The following is a 22,017-nucleotide window of genomic DNA, read 5'->3' on the forward strand; positions in this document are numbered from 1 at the left end:
TAAAAGGTGATATGTGCCTTTGTAGACCACCCGCGTGCTTTCTTTCTCTGCCTGTTGAGCCCAGTCTTCAGTGGAGTAAAGGCTAGCACGTGAGTCCTCTGCACTGGGTTGAATTTCAGCCCTTGGGAATAGAGTTGCTGTGTATGAATAAAATAGGAAGACGTCACTCCCTGGATGCTTTTAAAGCTTCCTGAAATAGCTGCAGGTCTTAGCTAGAATTAACGTGACTGGAATTTCCATGGAAAGCCCCAGCACAGACTCTGCTCTCTAAAATTTAGTTAAAGTAAAAATCTTTTCTGGTCCCTCCCACATTCCCACAACTCCACCTTCTGGTAGGTAAAGTCTTAGTCTCTGGATGAGCAGAGAGAGCAAACCTCTTTCATTCAGCAGAGAGTGCTTGTGCTTTGGAACAAACCTCTTTCATTCAGCAGAGAGTGCTTGTGCTTTGGAACCAGAGCCGGAGCTGTTTAGTATTCAAACATAATGACATTTGAAAAATAAAGAGTAAATGAACGACTTGAATTTCAACTACATATGCGCTTGCGCTTACATTGCTCATCAGATTTGGTGACATCAGCTTTTTGACCACTGAATCTGTGAAAGATGAATTGTTCTTGATTTCTGTGCCTAGGCCCACAGGTCATGCGGTTAAGGAGTGGGCTGGAATTGATTTATGCCCGTGGAGGGGAGGGAAAACGCTCTGTAATGACTGACCCTTCATGTAGGTTGTTTTTTTCAACCCCATTAACACTTCTGAAAATTGGTCTTACCTGGATAATGCCGTGAGTAATATAAACTTGCAAAGCCCTTTGGTGCTCTTAATTCTATAAGAGGAGTGAAATCAGGCCAGGACTGAATGTTATACTTGGTTTTGGAGGGAGCTCTCTTTTTGTCTTGGAAGGAGAGCTAGAATATACACGTGAAAAGAGAAAGTAAGTGGTGAGCAGCTTATGTGTACAAAAGGTGGCTTAGTTCTAGTTTTCCTTGTTTTCTGTTTGGATAGATGCTCATCTGTAACATGTGAATTACAGGATCACCCAGGCTATGCTTCTAGATAGATAACTTAATTGCTGAAGTTAGTGGGAAATGGAAACATCAGTCATGAGTACCCTTGACCCTGTCTTGGAAGAACAACTTGGAAGTTGTTCTGTAAAGGGGAGGACTCGCAGGTAGCTGTGGGGATGTCTCAGGCAAGTCATTAACGTGTTTCCTCCATCGCATTTTGGTGGCAAAAGGGGCATAACGGTACAGCCCATCAAGTCTAGACACAATGGGCCCGATTCATCCCCAGCATAACTCCACTCATATTGTGCAGTGACTCTGGGATGAATTGGGCTCGTTTTCTGTTAATACTGTTTTTGTTTCATAGACAAAAGTGATTGTACTGCCCTGTGATTACGATCTTTCCCAAAGAGTACCATGTTCATATGAGTGCTGACGGAAGGCAAATATAATGTCTGTGGGAGTTGGTGGGAAAAAAACCCTTCCAAATAATCAAGAGTGACTAGTGCCATGCTCTGACTTTTGTACAGAACTCTGAAAAAGCCCTGGATGGCTTTGGAATGGAAAAAAAAAAAAGTGAGGTATAAAAGAAAAATCACATAGCGTAGTTCCTCGTGAAGTCAGCAAATGTAAACACATAGCAAATGCACTAAGCAAGATTAACCCTGTAGGTCTGGCTCAAACACGGCCCAAAAACTGTTACATTTAATCTGAGGTACTTAAATTGTTTCTTTGATGGGCGATCATGTTTACTAGTAGGTGTATGAATGCGATTCCTGCATTCCCATTTCTTCTCCCCTTTCTCTTAGTAAAGAGCACCCAGCAGTGGAGTCTTGAAATCGAGTCCATCTTCGATGTAGTCAGCTCCAAGCCAATTGCAGGTCTGGTGACTGTGAACATTCCCAAGCTGCAAACACAGCAAACGTACAATGTGAAGCTTCAACCTGGAGAAGGCAGCATTGTGCTGCTTGTAAACATCAACAAGGTAAGGAGGTTTGCGTGGAGCACTAACCAAATGCAAACTGTTTCGCCCTGTTTCCAACGGGTCCTTCTGCCTCCATATCAGCTATGGGCCCACCTCCCCTTTCTCTGTTTGTTCCTGACTTTAACAACAGTTCTTTACCCCTTGGAGAATAAGGGAGGATTCTTTCCTCTATTAAAATTGATTTCTGTGGAGCTATGTAGTTCAGTGTTAAAAGAGATAGTGAAGCCTTTCCCTTATTACAAAGGGATAAGGGAATTTATCCCTTATTACAAAGATCACATCATCACTGGCCGCTGTAACAAAAGCTGCTAAAGCAGATAACTTTTGGATACCGTGTGTCACTTCACTTTTCCATCAATAGGTGTCTCGTCTCCTATGCTGTTGTTTACCAGGTTGATTGGGACTAGAATATACTGCAGTAATTTTGAAATTCTGACGTTTTGTTGAGTAGTACTTCTTAGTCCGTTAGGTAGACAAAGCCCAGAAGGAATTTCAGAGGTAAAGGATGCTCTAATGAGGAAATAGTTCAACTGAAAAACAATGAATTTGGTAGACTGCCCCAGTGATGGAAAAGGGAGGAATTGGTCTGTTCACCTTCAGAGAGTGCTGGGAAATGATCCGGTGGAAGGCTTAATTCGCCAACACTTATATCACTTCTGGAGTTTTTGTTTGTGTTTTCTTAGAAACTGTGCCGAGTTTTATAGGTATAATTAAGAAAAGATGCCTAGGCTTGAGAAATGGTGAAGAAAAACAGAGTTACCTGTTCGTGCTAACAAATAGGTGGGTGCCTTGAATTAGCCAGTGAGCCCAGTGCAGTGATAAGCAGCATGAATTTCACCTTCCTGCTCAGAAAGCAAGGCCCTGGTGGAGCTGACAGCACAGAGCTGAGCCTGAGAGCAGCTGAGCCTGCTCCATTGGAGCCAAGTAGCCTAAGGGAGCTGCAATCAGCTTCACTGCCCCAGGGCACAGTTAGGTTTAGGGGTGAGGGCTGCCTTGTGAGTGAGAATCTGGGGCTGTCCTGGCAGGTAATAACATCTGAGGCTCTCCGGTGACCTCTGTATGTTATGCTGGCCTTTAGTAATTTTCTCTTTTGCTGTGTAACTCTGCATTTGTTTCCCCAGTTTGAACGTGTTATGTGTGTATTCTCAAGTTCTCTCGTCAGTTGTGTGAGTGGAGAAGGAGCGTGTTAAAGACGAGCAGGATATTCGTGTCTTAAAATGCATGCTCGGTGACTTGCATACTGATGACTTTGTTTTATTTTGACATGAATGCATAAAGACATGCAAACATATGATTTTTGTTACTGTTGTCATCAGATGTGCCAGTTACATGAGTAATTACAAATACCCAATTTTATTTCAAACGATCACTAGCCTTTCCAGGGATTACATTAAGCAGGCGCTGCAATATGAAACTGCAAAAATGATTTTGGTTTATTTAACCACCCTGTCCCCAGCTTCAGAAGAAACCTGTAAGTAGGGGGACAAGGGCAAGTTTGTGAGGAAGCATATCCTTCAGAGCGGAGGCAGCAGCGTTTTGTTATTCTTTGTACACAAAGGGCTTAGCTGCCTGAATTCACGGCAGCTGATTTTACAAGAAGCCCTGCAATGTGTTCCTTACATATTGGTGCGCCTAACGGAGCCCTTGCTCTGTGCAGCAGCCCCATGTGGCGCATGTTAAATAGCGAGACCTCGCCAGAAATGTGCTGAGAGTTCATTGCAGATCGCCTTGCAAAGCCAGCAGATGCTCGAGCGGTGCCTATCAGCTGAGAGGCGGAGCGGGGCTCCCTGCAGCGTGCCGTGCTGCTGACATGCCAGCGTTTTGCTTATCAGCTACCGGTGAGCGTGGGGCTGACATCACTCGTGGCCAATGCTCGGCGGCTGCAAACGCGCCCTCGCTGCTGATTCTGTGCTTCCTTCTGCCTCCCTGTAACTCCAGATGGAGGAAGCTGAAATGTTGGGAGATAACGTTAATGATTACGTCCAAGCGTGGCTGCAGCAAAACATGTTGTTGGGCTGCTCTCTGGCCTCGTTTTATTCGAAAGGATTGAGGCACTCCTTTCATGACTCTATTCAGTGCTGATCCCTCCATTGTTAGGTTGCATGCATTATTGCTTTCTTTCCACTATTTTTGTGTTGTGCATTCAACTGGGAAATGTTGGCAGTAGGACTGAGCAGCAGAAGTAGGCTACTGGAATGAAAATAGAAAGAAGGGTAGGAAATTCTTTACATAAATACTACCCTCAGTGGCTAGAAAAATGAGAAAATTAAATCGTTCTGTCAGAACGATTTGTCAAACTACTGTAGAAGTAGTTTTTTTATGTTTGTGAAAATCTAGAGTACCATTGAAGTGATCAGGAAGCACAGAGAAAAAGCAGAAAGCACTGAAAAGGGAACAAAACTTTTAATTTGACTTAAAAGCTTGACATAAATGAAACAGCCTGGTCACATATTACCATGGTCACAACTGAACGGCGTCACTTCGGTGTATCAGATGTTACATACAATGGGTAAAAGGGCCAGTTGCAGGAGAGGTAAAATACAGAGGCTAGTGAGCAGTGTCTACTCCTGAGACTTAACGTTTGAGTTTTGGAGGAACTTTCTGTCAGCATACCTCAGCAGAAGGGTAGTGGCTAGATGTGTGTGTGCGTGTTTGTTCTCATGGCCCGTTGTGGACTCAGGGTGAAGTGATAGCCTGGATTTGAGTGGTAGAGATCACACGTTGAATTCTTTTCACCTGAGTGCTGCAGCTGGAGGGATCCCAGTTACCCTGGCTCAGCTGAGGCACATAAACTCATGAGGCTTGTAGCAATTCACTCAAAGGCAGCTGTGCCCCTAGGTGCATGTTATGTCTCCAACTCATTCGCAACTTTTTGACTTTTCTTCTTTTATATTCAAGAGTTCCACAGTGGAAGCTTGGTGGCCGAATGGACATGGGAAACAAACTGGATATAACGTGACAACAACTTTCATCATGGAGGCAGGATACAAGATTGAGAAATTTTCAAAGGTGAGCCCCTCAGCTTGGTTCTTGCTGGCATTGCACTGTTGGAACATCTGCTCTGCATATCATGTATCTACAGCTTTAAATTATTTTCCTGGATTTTAATATACATATGGAAGCAGTAATGAGAAACAAGAGCTTTTTAACGTCACAGTTTATGTTTACCTCTTTTCTGGTAGCATTATCCAGTATGGGTGCCTTCACTTTTATTCAGACTGGAAAATGCCTCACAATTAGTTGGAGGCCTCGGAAAACAAAAGATGTTTACTTATGTTCTCTACCTCTGGAAAAAGGCTCTTTTAAACATGATGTATCACCGTGATATTGTTGTGTCATGCACAGAAAAGCCCTTTTAGAGTTCTATAGATGATGTGAAGAGGAAGGTTTGTTACCAAGATTTTCTTGTTTTTTTTTTTTTTTATTATTATTTTAATTTGCAGAATAGCTATGTTCTTAAAAAGCTAACGTACATTCATTTATTAGAATGTGATAGATGTGCTTCAGGTTGTAGAAGAGACAACGTTTTAAATACGACCACAAAAGTAATATTCAGGGGTATTTGCATAAAGGTTCCTGAAACACACTGGCTGCGTAATTACCTGATTGTTGTTACTAAGAAGCCTAGGAGAAGTATTTTGCAGCCATCTATTGAGAAAAAAAAAATCACATAAATTAAACTGGGTCCCTTATGCCATCAACACATGGAAACAATGACATAAATGTATGCGTTTATTAGGTGGTTCTGATGTGCATTGTTTCACTAAAAGCTAAGCTGGTCACCAGGCACCTAAAGCTGCTGTTCACTGTAACGTTTGTTCATGTACAAAATCTTACAAAATGCAGCAGCTTCTGGAGTCGTAGTCCTTATGGGGCTACTTTGATTATGAAGTCCTCATAGTAGTTCTTTGCTATTAAGGGTGAGATTATTTAGTGTAGTTTTTTCAATTATTTCAAAATTAACACGCTGCATTGTGCTTGGGGAAACAGGTTGCAGGAAAGATGGCTAAAAAGCCCATAGAAAGGAAAATGACACTGTTACTCTGTGAAACCTGTACAGTGATTGGGAGATGAATTGATTCCACTGGGGTAATTGCATCAGGGTATTTCACAGAGCCCTGGGGCATACGACCGTAAGGACTTCGTGGTCTACAAAAGATACTCAAAAGCCTCTTCTTTTTTTCTCCTTAAAGGGAAAGAGGGAAGAAAAAGGCAAATGCACCACACAGCATGCATTATAAATTAAGCAGCCTGTGAAGTGTTTATATATTCTTAGTGCAAAGTCTGGTCATCCTTCGTGTGTTCTGCGAAGCTCTGTCTTGGTTTCTGACACTCCCCTGCTGCAAGCTATACGAGTATGAAAATGGCTCCATAAGCATTTTTTTTTCATTTTCTAGCTCAGTTTGCTCTTGTGTCAGCAGGACTAGCAACGTTTAGATAGCTTAATAAGAACTTGAAGTAGTTTAGGAGATACTAAGCAGGGATAGAGATTCCTGAACGTTCTTGTGAGATTACTGTTGGTGACTAGTTCTAGTGAGATATGTTTTTCCCCCTCTCTTTTTAAAAAGGCAAATAATAGGGATGCAATGTTTCTCAAGGGGGATGTCTCTGGATGAGTTCTGAGTATCTGCATACCTTTGGACAGGCAAACACTAACGGGCGAGAGCTGTGTGTGCAAGAACACGCAGCGTGAAGTCTTATGTCAAATGGAGCTATCCTTAGCAGGAACTGCTGTCTGGTTTCTGATGTTAGAGTAACCTCAAAACATTAGCAAATCCCTTGGGAAAACTTCTGGGAAGCCTCCAAGTTTGTACTTGTGGAGATCTCTAAGGCTTTAGCCAGCTCTGCCAGGAATCTCTGACTGAGGAAGTACCTCCTTACTGTTGTTGGGAGTAGCAGAAAACCAAAATAGAATGAAGCCAACACCCAGGACAAGGTTGGTTTTTGTTTTGGTTTTCCATTTGAATACTTTGGTTTGGAGTTTGTTTCTCAGAATAATGTGAGACAAAGTCATAGCCAGAAATTACCGTAATATCAAACGGGTTTTCTTGAGAGAGTTCCAGTTCTGTTTGCTGTTGGTCAGTTCCTTGATGTAGGCACAGCAAGAAGAAAAGCAACTTACTACCTCTCCTGTTGCCTCTTGAGGCATTTATTTGCTTTTGGATTCAGTTTCTCCTTCTTTCTGTATGCCTATTTCTACAACACTGCGATCAGAGTTTTTTTTTATTTCATGATGCTATTTTCAGACCTTGGATCTTAACCTTCAGCCATCGTTCCTTCCTTTCCTCCACGCCCTTATCTCCCTCAGGCCTTTAACATGACTTCCAGAAGTCTTTTAATTTGACTTGGTAGTTTTCATACTGCCTTCATGCTGCTTGCTAATTTATTAGATCACTGAGGCATTCTCTGATCTTATTACAGCTCTGGGCATCTTCATCCCTGTTACTTTTCCTGTTGCTAAATCTGAGAGTGCCAAGTGTGATCTACAGGCACTTATCAGGTACAAAACTTTTGTATGTGACTTAAAAAGACGGGTATTCATCTCTTAATCGTGCAGAGAACCAGCTGATGGCATGGTCTTTGGTGGCTAGAAAGCCTCTCTTGCATGCTCCAAGACTAGGAGAAACATTCAGTCCTTGGGGATCAAAATACATCACCCAGATTGCAGAGTTGCTGTGGTCTCAGTAGCCAGCCAGAAAGGTGCATGCTCAAGCATGGCAGATCCTACTCCTCTCCCTCTGCCCTTCTTTTATTCCACCTGGCAGAAGGAGGCTGCAGCTCGAAGAGGTGCTGTGTTACCAGGTGGGTCCCTGGGGAGCAAGGAGAGCACAAAGGCACTGAGTTCTGGCAATGTGAGATGGGGTTGAGGAGCTTTTCCCCCTGCTCGTGCTGTCCGGGTGGTCCTGGCTGGGTCTTTCAGCCTCTCAGATTGCCTCTGGTTTGGCCAGTTGCTTGAGTTCCACTTGAGCATGAGTAAAACAGTATCACGTTATTTCTGGTAGTAATATAAATGCTCCATTACAAATGTACTCTGAGGCAATCCCAGCCTGTGTGATGACATCCATTAAGAGGACATCCCAAATGCGTTGAGAGCCCCAGCTATAAATCCCATTTCATTTTGTGCCACAAAAAAAGATGCACTGGAGGCTAAGGAGTTTTTTTTACAAGAAATTTAATTCGCTGGAAGAAGGTTAGAGATTTTAGCTAATGCAGTACTCATAATGTAGTTTTTCTTTTGTAGTGTTCAGTAGTTAGGGGAAATGTGAGAGTTGCATGATGATGATTATTACTTTAATTCAACTTCTCATGTTAAAATAAATATGCAAAATTGTAGGAATAGGTGCAAGATTCCTGTCCTAAGGCTCAGTTCAGTGTGCTGGTCTGTGTTTAGCTGACCTGGTATGCAACAGGAACACAGTAGAAATAAGCCAGGACACACTCTGTGCTTTTTCTACGTGCACAGAAATACTGGTCAGGTAGTCAGAAGTGTCCTCTCAGTGGTCTGATTTTGTAGCTTTTCTGTAGGGCAGCTCTGTAGAACACTGCAGGACTTGGGCAAGTCCTCCCCTTCTTTTTTTCCATTTAAGTTTCTGGCTTTTGGTCACTGCCAGGATGCGGAGGTGTTCAGTTTGAGGTAAGAGATCTGTGGTTTTCACTCGTGCTTGTAGTTTGCATTGCATCTGTCCGGGGGTTAATTAATTATTGTTCAATTGGCTAAGAACCACCAAAGAGGAAGGAAAAAAAAAAAAAACCACATTTTTTTGTTGTTGTTGTTTCTTTCCTGCCACTGGAAATAATTTTCTGTCTATCCACATGATTTTTGGTAAGCTGCAAACTCGATAGTCACATGGTGGGATTAGTCACTCCCTTGTTGAATTGCAGAGTTGTTTGGTGTGTGAAACAAATAATTACGTTTTGTCTTAAAGATAGGTGTAGCAGTTGCACTTAACTAGGTTAATTTTAGCCCAGTGTACTGACAGATACTTGTCTCAACTGGAGCTTATGGCAGAGACAGAACAGCCTGTGCTCTGCGAGCTGACCTTTTGCAAAGGTACAGCAAATAGACATTTGAGGAAGAAGTGGTTGCTAGCTCGGGGTAGCCTAGGAAAAAAAAAACATTTGGGTTCCTGCCCTGATGACCCAGGCTTGTTGCTTAGCGTGTGCTGGCTGAAATTTGCTGTTTGCTTTCCTTCACTTCGTTTAATTTCCCAGCTCTCTCCCTGTGGCAATGAGCAACAGGTACCAGAAGGGAGGAGTGTTTTCCTTCTGGTCTAGGTAAGTTGAAGTGCAAGAAGGATGTGGGAGAAGAAGAACTCCTAAAGTTTTCCTGAAAGAGATGTATTCTGTGAGTCTTTGCAGCTGCGCAGGACCCCAGCACAGCAGGTGCTCTGCACCAGCCCCATGGCAGGCAGGGAAGACACCTCTGCAAGTAAGGGTTCAGTGCAAGCTATTACTGCAGTCCAGTAAATGTTGGCTTGTGACTGCAGTGTTACCTGTATGTCAGGGCAATAGGCACACCCAGCAGAGCAGCATCATCACTTGGGCTGAAATAAAGTCCCATAAAATGCCCAGAATGATTTCTTGAGAACTTTTCTTGCACTTGCAGGAAGAAGGAACAATTTTTATTTTTCCTCTGTCTGCAGTGCACAATCCCAGATGTTAGGCTGAAAGGGCAGCTGTAAAGGATGTGCTTTTATCTGGAATGACCTTTAATACCTTACACGGAGCTACTGGTGGTTTAGCTGAACTGGTCTCTCTGAAACCTTGTAGCTGAGCGTGCTGTTCAAATATATGGCTGTGATGGCCAGGGAGGCCTTTGCTTCCAAGCCAGCGTTTGTATTTGCATATCTTTTTCTGTTTAATTGTCATACCTTTTAAAAGCTTTTCAGAGCAACAAAAGAAGATGATTTTGCTTTTATTGCCTGAACCTGAATTATGATGTTCAGGGACAAGCTGAGCTCCTGCAGTTTTCTTCCGTAAAGGGAAAATTGCAGATGAAATGGTGTGTCTGATCTAGTGCAACCACTGTATTCCTCTCAGGGGTCCCTAGCTGGAATCTTGACTGAATTTTGCAGGAAGCAAACACGCATCTTTCTCACACATACACACAAATACATGCACACATGCTCTTTCTGTCTCCAGCCCCCTACTTCTCTTAATAGGATAGTAACTCTCAGAAGTGAATAGGTTTATCAGAAGGATTCTTTCTAGCCCTGCCACAGTGCGTTGCAAGAGAATTTAGGAATTTAGAGACAGGACGATGTCTTTTGACTTCTTGATAAATTCTTAGTTGTTATTATTCAGTTGAATCACTTTTCTCATGGTTTTCTTGATTTTATTTCATTTTTGTCTGCTTTAAACCTAGGTTTCATGTCTTCACAGGCCTATTTTCGGACAGTGGAACTTGTTCAGGAGCCTATTCCTGGGTCACCAGGTCTGAGTTTCTACTTCAGAATCAATGGCCGACCCATTTTCATCAAGGGCTCAAATTGGATTCCAGCAGATTCTTTCCAGGACAGAGTGACCTATGACAAGTAAGCCACGTTTGATGCTCTCTTAGAATAAAGGGTCATCTTTTCCTCCTTGTGGTTCTCTATCAAAGGGTGGTGTTGAGGGCTGTGACTCCTTTGGCAGGACAAATTGCTGCGGGTCAGGGAGCTCAGATTAAGGGTTAATTATCACTGAAGGATTGGAAAGATGTTCAAGGTATGGAGGTGCAACAGCTGCTGGGAAGGTTGTGTTTTACACAGGATACTGGCCTTTCTGTTACTTTTATTAAAGTACTTTTGTAAAAGCACTTTTTTACATGTACCACTCCATCTATTTTGGCAGAGTTAACAGTACCAAGTAACTTTTTTTAGACAAAAAACTGCTTTTTGAGATCCAGATATATAGGATTAGAAGGTATCAAAACAATCTGGCTTCTACCAGAGTTATAAAGATTGCCTGCTAATGATGAACTTTTTGTAGAAACTCCTAAGTAATACTCTTTCACACAACTTATTTAAATCTTCTTTTTGTATTTTACAGATTATGGCTACTCCTGAAGTCTGCAGCAGATGCTAACATGAATGCACTTCGGGTTTGGGGAGGAGGAGTATACGAGCAAGATGATTTTTATGATATTTGCGATGAACTAGGAATAATGGTAAAACAAAAATACAAACCACATATTTGAAAATGAATAAGAACTTGCAAATTAAAGTCTACTCTAAATGAACAAAATAAGAGGATTAATGCTTAAGTTCTAGTCATCTTTCCAAAGAATGCATAGTAGATTACCAGCCTGATACATACATACGTATGTATATACTATATATATATATAAATCCTTCTTAATTGTTGCTCATTAGTGAGGCTGTGTGTTGAAACTGGAAGTGATCTAGTGATATTTTAGAGTCTATTTTAGAACCCCAGTTGTATTTTCTCTTATAATTAAGGCTGTTCCTCACCTTTCCTCACCACCCTTCCCAGCCCAGAGTCTTACTTTTTCTTTCCCTTTCCTTTTCTCTATACTGTCTCTGTTTTTTTCCTGCTCTCTTACACTTCCCAAAATCAGAGCTAGAGGCTAGTGCCGTTAGCTCTTTGTCTTCCATCTCTTTTCAGACCAAAACTGTCATCTGCCTATATTGTACCTCTCTACAGTTCTACATTTCCTACTCTCATGGAAAGGAATGAGAGGAAATAATGAACGTCCGAGGGACTGGTACAAGTGATGTCACTTAATGCAGGATGTTGATGTTTGCACTGTTCTGATGAGTGTGAAAGGAAAACTTCTGTGGATTATAGGCCTGGAGTAAGCAGCAACAGGAACTTGAAATAGTTGTGAAACACGTAGTGCATGGGAGGAGGTTATTGATGAGCTCAACTAATATTTTTTGCACTGCAGCCAGACTGTGGAGCCTTTTGACTGTGTTTAGTACTTACTTGTGTGAGAATAGCCCTGCTGAAAAATCAGCACTTCAGTATGCGCCCCAGGTTGAGAGCAAAGGCCTTGGTATCTGACCTCAGTGAGCATTTAAGGTTTGCTCAATTTGATTTCTGTGCTTAAAGCTACATCTCAAAACACCAAGGAAGGTACTCATGTTTTTCCGTGCTCGTGAAATGAATATTATTTCTTTAAAAAGTGTTTTCTCTTTTACAAGGATAGTCAAGATAAATATATATATTTTACTCAAACTTTTTAAGAAAAAAAAAGTTTAATTTGGCTGTACACAAAGGTCTTATCCAAGGGACAATTTTTGAACAAGCCAAAATTGAGTATAAGTGTAGCTGTAAGGGGAACACCTATGGCAAACGTATGTAATCCTAGATGAGTACCTTTGATTGTAAGAGCTTGGAGGCACATGTTAATAAGCTTTGAGGACCGGATGAGTGAAGGTTGAGATATATCTGGTATTACAGACCCAAGAAATGTTTATGGTCTTTATCTACAGCACGAAAAAGAGAATTGACACCTTGCTGCCTTCTGCTGGGTGTGCTTGGCAAAAAAAAAAAAAAATAAAAATAGTAGTTACATCTATTTTAGTCATCTGAATGAATGCCCTGATTTTCAGGGCTTCTGAGCACTTGCAGTTCTTTCATTTTTGACATCTAAGTAGGCCACGTAGATCTGTGCCTGGGCAGTGCTCAATGCAAGATTTAGATCTTACTTAGCAGCCGGAATAGCAAGTAGATGCGGAAAATCAGACCCTTATTCTGGAGCGGAGCGGTGCTGGAGGCTTTGGGTTTTATTCCTTCTGATGGTCTTGCAAAGGCTTAAAAGAGCATTAGAGTCAAACTGTGTTTAAGGAAAAACAGTAACAGCTCACTGAGGGAAGTAGTGAAAGAGTTTAATTTGGTACAGAGAGCTTTGACTCCACACAGTCACTGAAGGATTCTGAGTAGTTTTCAGCAGTAGCTTTGTTTTCTCTTCAAATGTGGGACTGTAACAATTATGGATGCATTACATACACATGCCCTGTCTTCTTCCATATCTCCATTTTTTTTCCTGCAAGGAAATCATGACTGTATGAGGAGCTGAGCTGGATCTCTTCGCCATATATGTAGTATGTTGTTCAGAAAAATGTAGCCCATTGGGAAGGACTCCCTCCTTTAGGTTAATGCACTCCTTCAAGAGATTTTTCCATTAACATTTGAGATAGACAGTCTAGAGTTAGGGCATTAAAAAAAAAAAAGAAAAAGAGGTAAAACAAGAAATCCTACTCATCCCATTGGGCTTCTTCCTTTCCACTTCTTTGTAATTCTCCTTCAAGGTACAAATGACGGAGTTCATTGTTGAATTGAAAGGCTTGCTGTTTTCTAGCAAGGTCTACTTGATCTTTCTTTGAAGAGAAAGAGAAGCATGCTGTTAAAGTTTGTTTCTGCCCCTCTTACTGAGTAAGATTTGCTCTTTTTAAGATCAGTTTGTGCATTTGGTGTGGAAGTGTTTTGTTATGGAGTACACTTGAAGCATACATGATACCTCATCTGAAGAATTACTCTCTTCTTTTAACAAGTAATGGGGATTTAACGTTACGTATGCAAAGCATTAAATACCAAATTGCTCTGTTCAGCTGGAGACTGCCCCCATATTAATGTTTGAGCAATGCATGGGTTCTAATTATTCCACAGAAACCTATTGAAGTACATCTTACTGAGAAATGTTCTGCTCAGTGAAAGCTGTCAAGCTCCAGTTCCTAGGGGTAAATATTTTATAACTCTTTATGCTGAGGAAAAGCACAGTGCAGTATGCACATGCTGAATGCCATAGGGAATGTGATTGTTTTGGTGATGCTTTCCAAAACTAACGAATACAGCATTTCAGTTTAATTCTCTTTGATATAAATAACTTCTGTTTGAACAAAGTATTGTGTATCCAAATAAACATTTATTTTTTCAAGTGTGGAAAATTATTTGCTAACAGATCTTTTATTTTATTTCCTATTTCTCATAGATTTGGCAGGATTTTATGTTTGCATGTGCACTGTATCCAACTGACCAGAATTACTTGGAATCAGTAAGAGCAGAAGTTTCTCATCAGGTATTTTGTCCATGTGATTTATTTCTCATAACTTGGTTTTGATTGAGTGACTGCATAATTTAGCTTCCCAGAAATGTTTACTTGAAAGTTTTTGTTAATGTACATTTAGGTAGCTGGCAGAAAAAGTAATCTTGGTAAATCCTCTTTAACTTACTTGCAGGAGTAGTAAGTGAAGCAGAGGTCCAGGCCTTCCTCCTGTGCGAACTGCTCTCTTCTCAAGGATATTTAAGAGCATCCACTGAGAGAGTGAGCTCTCACGGTAGCAACGTGCCTTAGCACAGAATTTACCCTTTGCATGTGGCTGAGTAGAAGCAGTTGGAGCTACATGTGTGTGTATAATGGATGTGTGTTGGCATATTAAAGGTTTGTGCAAGCATACAAAAGTTTAAGCCTCATCTGGAGCTGGGGAAATAGTGAGCAGTGTGGATAAAAACATGGGAGTGTAGACTCAGAATATGTAAAATATGCACATGGACTTGTAATTCAAGTAATAACAAGTGATATTTTTTTTTATTACTTCTAAAATACATATTTTGCTTAACCTCTGAAACTGAATTGTATTTCAGGTAAGGCGGTTAAAATCCCATCCATCAATTATTTTGTGGAGTGGTAACAATGAAAATGAAGCAGCAATTGCAAGTGACTGGTTCTCCATACCACATGCTGACAGAGAAGTCTATATCAAAGATTACGTGCTGCTGTATGTGAAGAACATCCGAGAAATAGTTCTTGCTGTAAGTAATGCCAAGAAACCGGGAGGGGAATATGGCTTGGCAAAAGATTTTAATACTTGCAATTTAAGCAATTTTTTTTTAACCCTCTTTGGAAATGAAAAACAACACATTGAGGGATTGTACTTTCCAAGCTTGTGTAAACAACTCTAAACTCAAGGGTCATCCACAAAACAAAAAAATGACTGTGTGATATGTTAAAGAAGACCTGAAAATGTAGATAGTCTTGACTCTTTTTTCTTTCCAATTTCATTTGCTCCACAAATGCCTTCACTTGCAATGGACAAAAATCAGCTTGCCCATTAATTGATCTAGATGATCAATTTCCATTATCCTGATATTATTGAAGCATACTGTATGATGGATTTAACAACCCTGAGCTTTTCAACTGCACTTGAAGAAATTAATGAAAATATTATTTGTCCAGTGTGCACTTCTAGTATTTGACTGAAGTGTTTGGCTTAAGTATGTTAAACAAAAGCTACACCAAACATTGTCCTTTTCATGCTATTTGGTCTAACTACACAAAATGTTTGCAACATTTTGCCATTCTACACATCTCTTAGCCAAAAGGAGAGCTATGAATATCGCTTGGGTTCAAGCACTGTTTATAAATCCCTACATATGCAACATCAATTTGGGACTTTCAAATCAATTACATATGCAAAAAAAAAGTTAGTTAAAAGTAGATTGTACAACATAATGAACTGCAATACTTGCAAGGAGGAAGAAATAAAGCTACAAAAACTGTGCTGAGTAGTGCCAAATCACAGATTTCAGGTGCTTCTGGTTTGCATGCTCACAGTTTAAGTCTTATCTCAAATATTTTATTTTGCTTTCATATACTGTAAAAACATCATTAGTCTGTTTAAAACAAAACAAAACCACACATCACAAAAAACAATAAATTCATAGTACCTTTCTAATGGAAAGATGGAAATACAGGGAAGTAATAAAAACAAGGGAGGGGTTTGAAAGAACCTGCTGAAAAGGATCCTGCTCTGCGAAGTTGTATATTCTAAGTGTTAGTGGTTTCTTAGAATCAAGGTGTTAATCAAGAATGGAGATGCCTGTATCTCAGGTAGTTTCTTTGCACTGAGCGGCCTGTACAGGTATGCTGTGGTGTTTCTGTGCCTGGCTGCACAATTTGGATGGCCAGTGCATGTTTCACAAAGTGAGGTGTTCTGGCTTAATACTGGTTTTCAGTTATAGTCCATTTGTGCATTGTCGCTGTCCAGCAGGGAGCCTCTTTTTTTTAAGCCTATAGATTAACTGTCTTATGTGCCAGAAAGAACCATGCAGTGATGTAATTTCAGGTCCTGTGTAATGCAAACCAGCTGAGGAAACCCTTAACTACTAGCAGAACTGAACTGTATCACTTAGAGACTTTGGGGAACCTAGGATATCCTGTAATAAATTGTTTCAGTTAATTGTCAATTACTCATATTCAAAAAAAAATATATATATATATATATCGGGGGGGTGAGGAGCAGGGCTACTCTTTCTTGAAATGAATTACGTCTCTAAGTGCTGTGCTGTGTTGGAGCCAATTGCAGTATCTTGTGACTGGTAATTCAGGCCTCTGCCTCACCAGCAGAGGGATAAATGAATTACACCTGCAGAAGGATTCTTTCAGTACGTTGTAGGGTACTGAGGATACTGATAGAAGATGTATTATACCAAATCTGCTGAGGCTATAAATAAAGGCCACTCTGAATAATTTGAAATGTAACCCCTTATATAGTGTCATCTTCCTTGACATGCAGAGCCAGCCAAAATGACAGTAACCTGCAATGCTACCATGCAGGCATTAGTAGCAGAATACCTTGTGTTTGTTGAGACTAAATTCAGGTGATCCCTTAATAACAAAGGGGGAAAATCATGGCCTTGCTGCTGCAAAAACGCTACAAAAGTAATGATTTTACATAAAGGAAAGAAGTCACGGCACTCAAATATTAACGTTCCTTGAGTTTATTTTTCATGAGATGCGCTTTAAATAGGTTTCATTAAGAATTTAGAAGCATATAAAGATAGAAAATCTCTTGATGTGAGGAGAAAATTCTTTAGAACAGCAGAGCAAGCAATATCATGCCTAACTGTATTCCAGGAACAGGAATAAGAAGCTAATTAAGCTAGTAAAGATGAGGAATGTCAGGACACAAAAAAGAATGTTTCCTACGTGGTGACTCAGACTTTTGGAAAAGGCATTTTCTTCCCCTGCATCCCCCTCCCTTTTCAAAATGTATTCTAGATATTTAGACGATAAAAGCCAATCACTTTATGAGGGGTTGTGGGTTGTTGTTTTTCTTCTCTGATCCCAGGAAGATAAGAGTCGTCCTTTTGTTGCATCCAGTCCTACCAATGGCGTGGAGTCAGTTAAAGAAGGCTGGATCTCCCAGAACCCTTATGATACCCATTATGGTGACACTCACTTTTACGACTACAGCAGTGACTGCTGGAACTGGACAGTGTATCCTAAAACTCGTTTTGCTTCAGAATACGGATTTCAGTCCTGGCCATCCTTCAGTACACTGGAAAAGGTAAGGCTGGGCTTCCAAACTTTATTGTTCTCTCTGCTCTCATTTAGTGAGGGCAGTGGGTCTCTTCCCAATGAACTAGAGCATCACAACTGCTGCTGGATTGATTGGTGAGGAGGAAGGGGATGAAACTGGACTGGATCCCTCCTCAGTGGTTAATATATTTGCCTTGATGTTTCAAGAGGAACCAACTTTAATACAATCAGTTGTTTTATTAGAGTTGCCATTATAGGAACGCCAAAGAATAGTCATATTTTTTTCTTCTAATTATCTGGGTTTTAAAAATAACTTTTCCTTTCTTAACCAGTAAGCGACACTTTAATGAGCTCTTCAAATGGAGAAGCTTGTATTGATTGAAATGTTAAGGTACTGCTTGACCCTGGCTACTAACTTAATTTCAGATTTGCTTGTTTGGTGGCTCTTCTCCCATTGGATGTGAACTATAAAAGATAAGCAATATTGTGACCTAGTAATAAAAAGTTAGGTGGCTTTGCATGGTAGATGAGAGAATGTTACAAGACTTTTAATTTTAATATCAATTCTATTTAATATATAGTAATGATTGTTGCGTCTGTTTTCAGTGGCTGTATTGAAGGGTATGGGTCAATTAGACACAGAAGAAACCCAACCAGTGCTGAATTGTGCTGAACTCTAAAAATTATTGATTTTTATTCTTTTATCTTTTTATTTACCTTTTATTTTTATTTACGTTTTTTATTCCTTTTTCAAGTTACTTGCTTATATGCAATACATAAAGATAAAATTAAAAGGATTTGTTTTTGTCTCCTATTAAATCAAGATACTGTATATTCTATCTTATTTTTGTAGTTCAAGCAGAGATATCATGCTGTTTTCCCATTTATTCAGGGAGAGATATATTTAATGTTGATACCTGTGCATATGTCTAAAAGTTCAGAACATTCCTTTCAGTTTGCTGGACAAAAAATATTATTTGGGACATAATCAGTACGATCATCCAAATTAATGAGAATGAAAATATTTCAATCTATCCAGCCTAAAATGAACAAATTTAAATAAAAGATTTTATAGAGGTGGTAATTACAATGAAAGCTTGACAGTCATAGCTGTATGACCTATACTGCATTGTTGTTGTCCTTAGTTGAAAAAAAAAATAATAAAAAATCACGATCATTTGTTTCCAGAGGTAGATTGTTATAGCAGGCTTTGAATGCATTTTATTAGAATTTATAGTCCTTCTAGCTTCTGATACTTATTAACCCTGGAAAGAATGTGGGTTCTTTCCTTCTAAGACACCAAACATGCCTAGATATATTTGAATAGAGTACATGCTTTCATCTTAATCTAGGGTGTTTCTGATTTGATACAAACCCATGGGAATCTTTGAGGTCCCTTTGTCGAAAACTGAAGAACAAATAAGCTTCATGCCAGTAAACTATGCATTACTCTTGCAGGTTCATCAGCAGTGTCTGTTTTCATGCGTTTGTACAAAAGAGTGTTAGCAAAAGGTGTTACTTACTCAAAATTTCTGCATGGCTGCAATATAAAAATGTATTACCAATGTTAAAGGTGTTTGGCGATGCCAGCAGAGTGTAATAGAAAACCTTTCCTGAATATCCTGTCAGTCATTAAATGCAAAATGTGAATTCACTGCATGTTTTCATTCAGATATTTTACTTTTGTGTTTTTTAAAAGGTTTCCTCCACTGAGGACTGGTCCTACACAAGCAATTTTTCTCTCCATCGACAGCACCATGAAAATGGCAATGACCAGATGCTTCAACAGATTGGGTATCATTTCAAGCTTCCCCAGACGACAGATCCCATAAAAAAGTTCAAAGATACGATCTACCTCACTCAGGTAACAGTGATATCTTCAATATAAGGAGCTGGTCATACTGGTTCCAACAGATACTATCAGTGTCTCAAACTGGACCATGGCAGGGGGGTTGGAACTAGGTGATCTTTAAGGTCCCTTCCAACCTGAGCCATTTTGTGGTTCTTTGATTTTGTTGTGTTATACAACGTTCAGTCACACAGAAACATTCTGCATTGGAGAGTCCAGTTTAATTTGGAAGTAGCTTGTCTCTCATTTGTTGGAAAGACTGTAATTTTCATGAGAGAAGGGCTGGAATACTTCATGGGGAATTTCCCAGAAACGAGCTCAGTCAAGAGAGAGCCTGGCTGCATGTGCTACTTTGTTCCCTGTCCTCAGGAGGGCACATGCAGGGATATGTTGGACTTTTCTTGGAACGCAGTTCTTCCTGGGGCTACTCTGCTTTATTCCCTGTTGTAGACAGGGTATGTTTTGCTTTTCATGTGGCCCCAGTAGGCTTATTGTTTCCGATTTTGCCAGAAGAAATACATTAGCTTTTGAAACAAAACTATTTGTAGAGAATGCAGCTGTCTGTGAATGCAATCATTGGTAGCTTTTGTTTTGTTATGAACTCTAATATTTATGTTTTAGAGAATCTACTTTGATTTTTTCAATTAAGTAGGTTATATGTTGCTCTTCATCTGAAGTAAGTTTGCCTCATGCTTACTTCTTTTTTCTTTGTGATTTTTATGTGACTAATAAATAATGTTAAGTAACTTTTCAATGTTGCTAAGCAAGATTAAAGTGCTATTAGTTTTTTGTTGTGTTCCAAGAATTTCAGAAACACTCTTGCTGGGAATAACTGCACATTCACTATGTTTTTGATGTTTGAGAGCTGCTGTCAGCAAGTTTTATATAAAAACAAAACAGCTGGGGAACTTTAAGCACTGATGACAGGAGAACAAGGATAGATGATGCTGTGAAATTGAAAGCAGGGGTAAACTTGCACAGTGAGGTCTTGACTCAGAATGCTATGAGAGTTTCTGCAGGGTTAAGTCTGTTGAGGCCTCATTAACAGGCTAAACTATTTAAGAATACCAGAATGATGATAGCAAAACAGATAAGGAGAGTTAACTTGGCTCTAATAGTTAACTTAGAAGTGTTCTTTACCTTTGAGCTTTCCTAAAGAAGAACTTCTTCTCTTCATTTTGAGACTTCCTTTAATAGCTCCTCGGCCTAGTAACATTCTTTGTGAAGAAAATAACTGCTTCTTTGGCTTCTGTTGAGAACCTCGCCAATGCAAAATTACAGCAAATGTTTTATTAAAGATGAAGTGGGGAGGGAGGACAGAGTGTATGCTGGAACTGTGTATTGTGTGTGTTTGAAGTTGTGTGCCGTTGCTGTGACGCCTGTTTTACGAGTCAATATATACACATATGCTTTGAAAGCAAAGCACACTAAAAATAACTATGTTTTTTTTTAATGTATTTCTTGACCAAGGTGATGCAGGCTCAGTGTACAAAGGCAGAAACTGAATTCTATCGTTTTAGTCAAAGCGAAATAATCAACGGAGAAGGTCACACAATGGGTGCTCTGTATTGGCAACTCAATGACATCTGGCAAGCACCTTCGTGGGCTTCCTTGGGTAAGTTTTGCGACAGTCTGATAAAATGCACCAGCTGTCAGTCTTTGTTTTGCTCAACTGGAAATGTCAGAATAAGAAGCAAGGCTCTGCACTCTCTCTCGGGTCACTTTGCGCAATTTAAGCGTGTGTCTGTCCATCGTTGAGAAATGCTTTCCAGAAAAGTGTTTTACACAGGGTCATCCTAATAGTCTGTGGAAGAGGGTAATGAAAAAAGCAATTATTTTCCTTCGGAAGTTTTGCTCTTTAAGTTCAGATTTTGCAGCCAGCAACTCAAACAGTGTTTTAGAAAGGTTTGGTGTAGAGAAGTTAGAATTATATTTAATTCTTAATTCCTGAAAATATGTTTGTCATTAAGTGGTATTCTAGTTTCTCCAAAGAAAATAAGGAGATGATTGAAGAAGGATAAAGCTGTCTACTAGGAAGCAGCAATGGTTAACCATGAGAGCACAGCCCCATTTTCCAGAGAAATTTTGTATTTATTTTTTGCAAAAATTCTTTTAAAATTGGAAATTTCTAAGAAATTTTATTTCCAGAAGGGCCTAGAAATCCCTGATGGTAGTAGTTGACTTAGTTATACTGGTGCACGTGAGCACCTAGTCACCCTGAATGAGAATGGACAGAAAGACAGCTAGTGAGATAAGATAAGAAGGAGCAGCTATGCATAAAATTATGATTTCCATAATAATCCCAACAGATTTGGTGACACTGTGTCCCCTGAGGTAAAACGATCAAAACAACTCCCTTCAGTGGCAGTAGCACGTTGTCCAAAACCTATGGAACTGTCATCCTGTTCGAAGCAGGATGGGATTTATGATCTGATGGTGTCCTTAGCTGTATATTAAGTGGGTTGAAACTATCTTCTCCGTGCACAATTTGATTTTCACCAGAGCTTTGTATGATACCTCTCACCCAGCATAGCTTCTGAGAAACTCTTTACAGGCAAGATGAGTAGCTGAGATTTGGTGTCCAACTTAGTGTCAGGTGAGGTGAATCACTCTTTGTAGCTAAATTATTTTGCTAATATGCTATGTAGCTAAACTGCACGTGATATCTCCTTTTATTCTTTTCATATATATTATTTTCAGAGCACGAAAATGGAGGAAGCAGATATATGAAGAGAGAACTTGCTTAGGCAATAAGAAATAGGAGAGGAATGTGTGGTATGAAGGAAGTGGCTGTGTTTCGTGTTTTGTACACTTTATCTGGAAGTCACTAAGAGTTAGTGTTAAGTTCTGGATCTTTCCTTATTACAAAATGCCATTTGGTCTTGTTTTAGAAACTTGCCCCACCCTACCTGTCTT

At 40.0% G+C, this 22,017-nt stretch overlaps 1 protein-coding gene across 1 annotated transcript in view; it reads left to right on the top strand.

Moving 5' to 3' along the window:
- Positions 1-22,017, top strand: part of MANBA (mannosidase beta) — a 44,110-nt gene that overhangs the window by 12,520 nt on the left and 9,573 nt on the right. The window contains exons 6-14 of the mRNA XM_032185972.1: positions 1,812-1,987; positions 4,886-4,996; positions 10,370-10,521; positions 11,018-11,135; positions 13,923-14,009; positions 14,576-14,743; positions 17,062-17,280; positions 18,952-19,116; positions 20,572-20,716. Coding sequence (XP_032041863.1) covers positions 1,812-1,987; positions 4,886-4,996; positions 10,370-10,521; positions 11,018-11,135; positions 13,923-14,009; positions 14,576-14,743; positions 17,062-17,280; positions 18,952-19,116; positions 20,572-20,716 — 1,341 coding nt within the window. The remainder of the gene's footprint in view (positions 1-1,811; positions 1,988-4,885; positions 4,997-10,369; positions 10,522-11,017; positions 11,136-13,922; positions 14,010-14,575; positions 14,744-17,061; positions 17,281-18,951; positions 19,117-20,571; positions 20,717-22,017) is intronic.

Source organism: Aythya fuligula, chromosome 4 (assembly GCF_009819795.1).
Source record: "Aythya fuligula isolate bAytFul2 chromosome 4, bAytFul2.pri, whole genome shotgun sequence".
NCBI lineage: Eukaryota > Metazoa > Chordata > Aves > Anseriformes > Anatidae > Aythya > Aythya fuligula.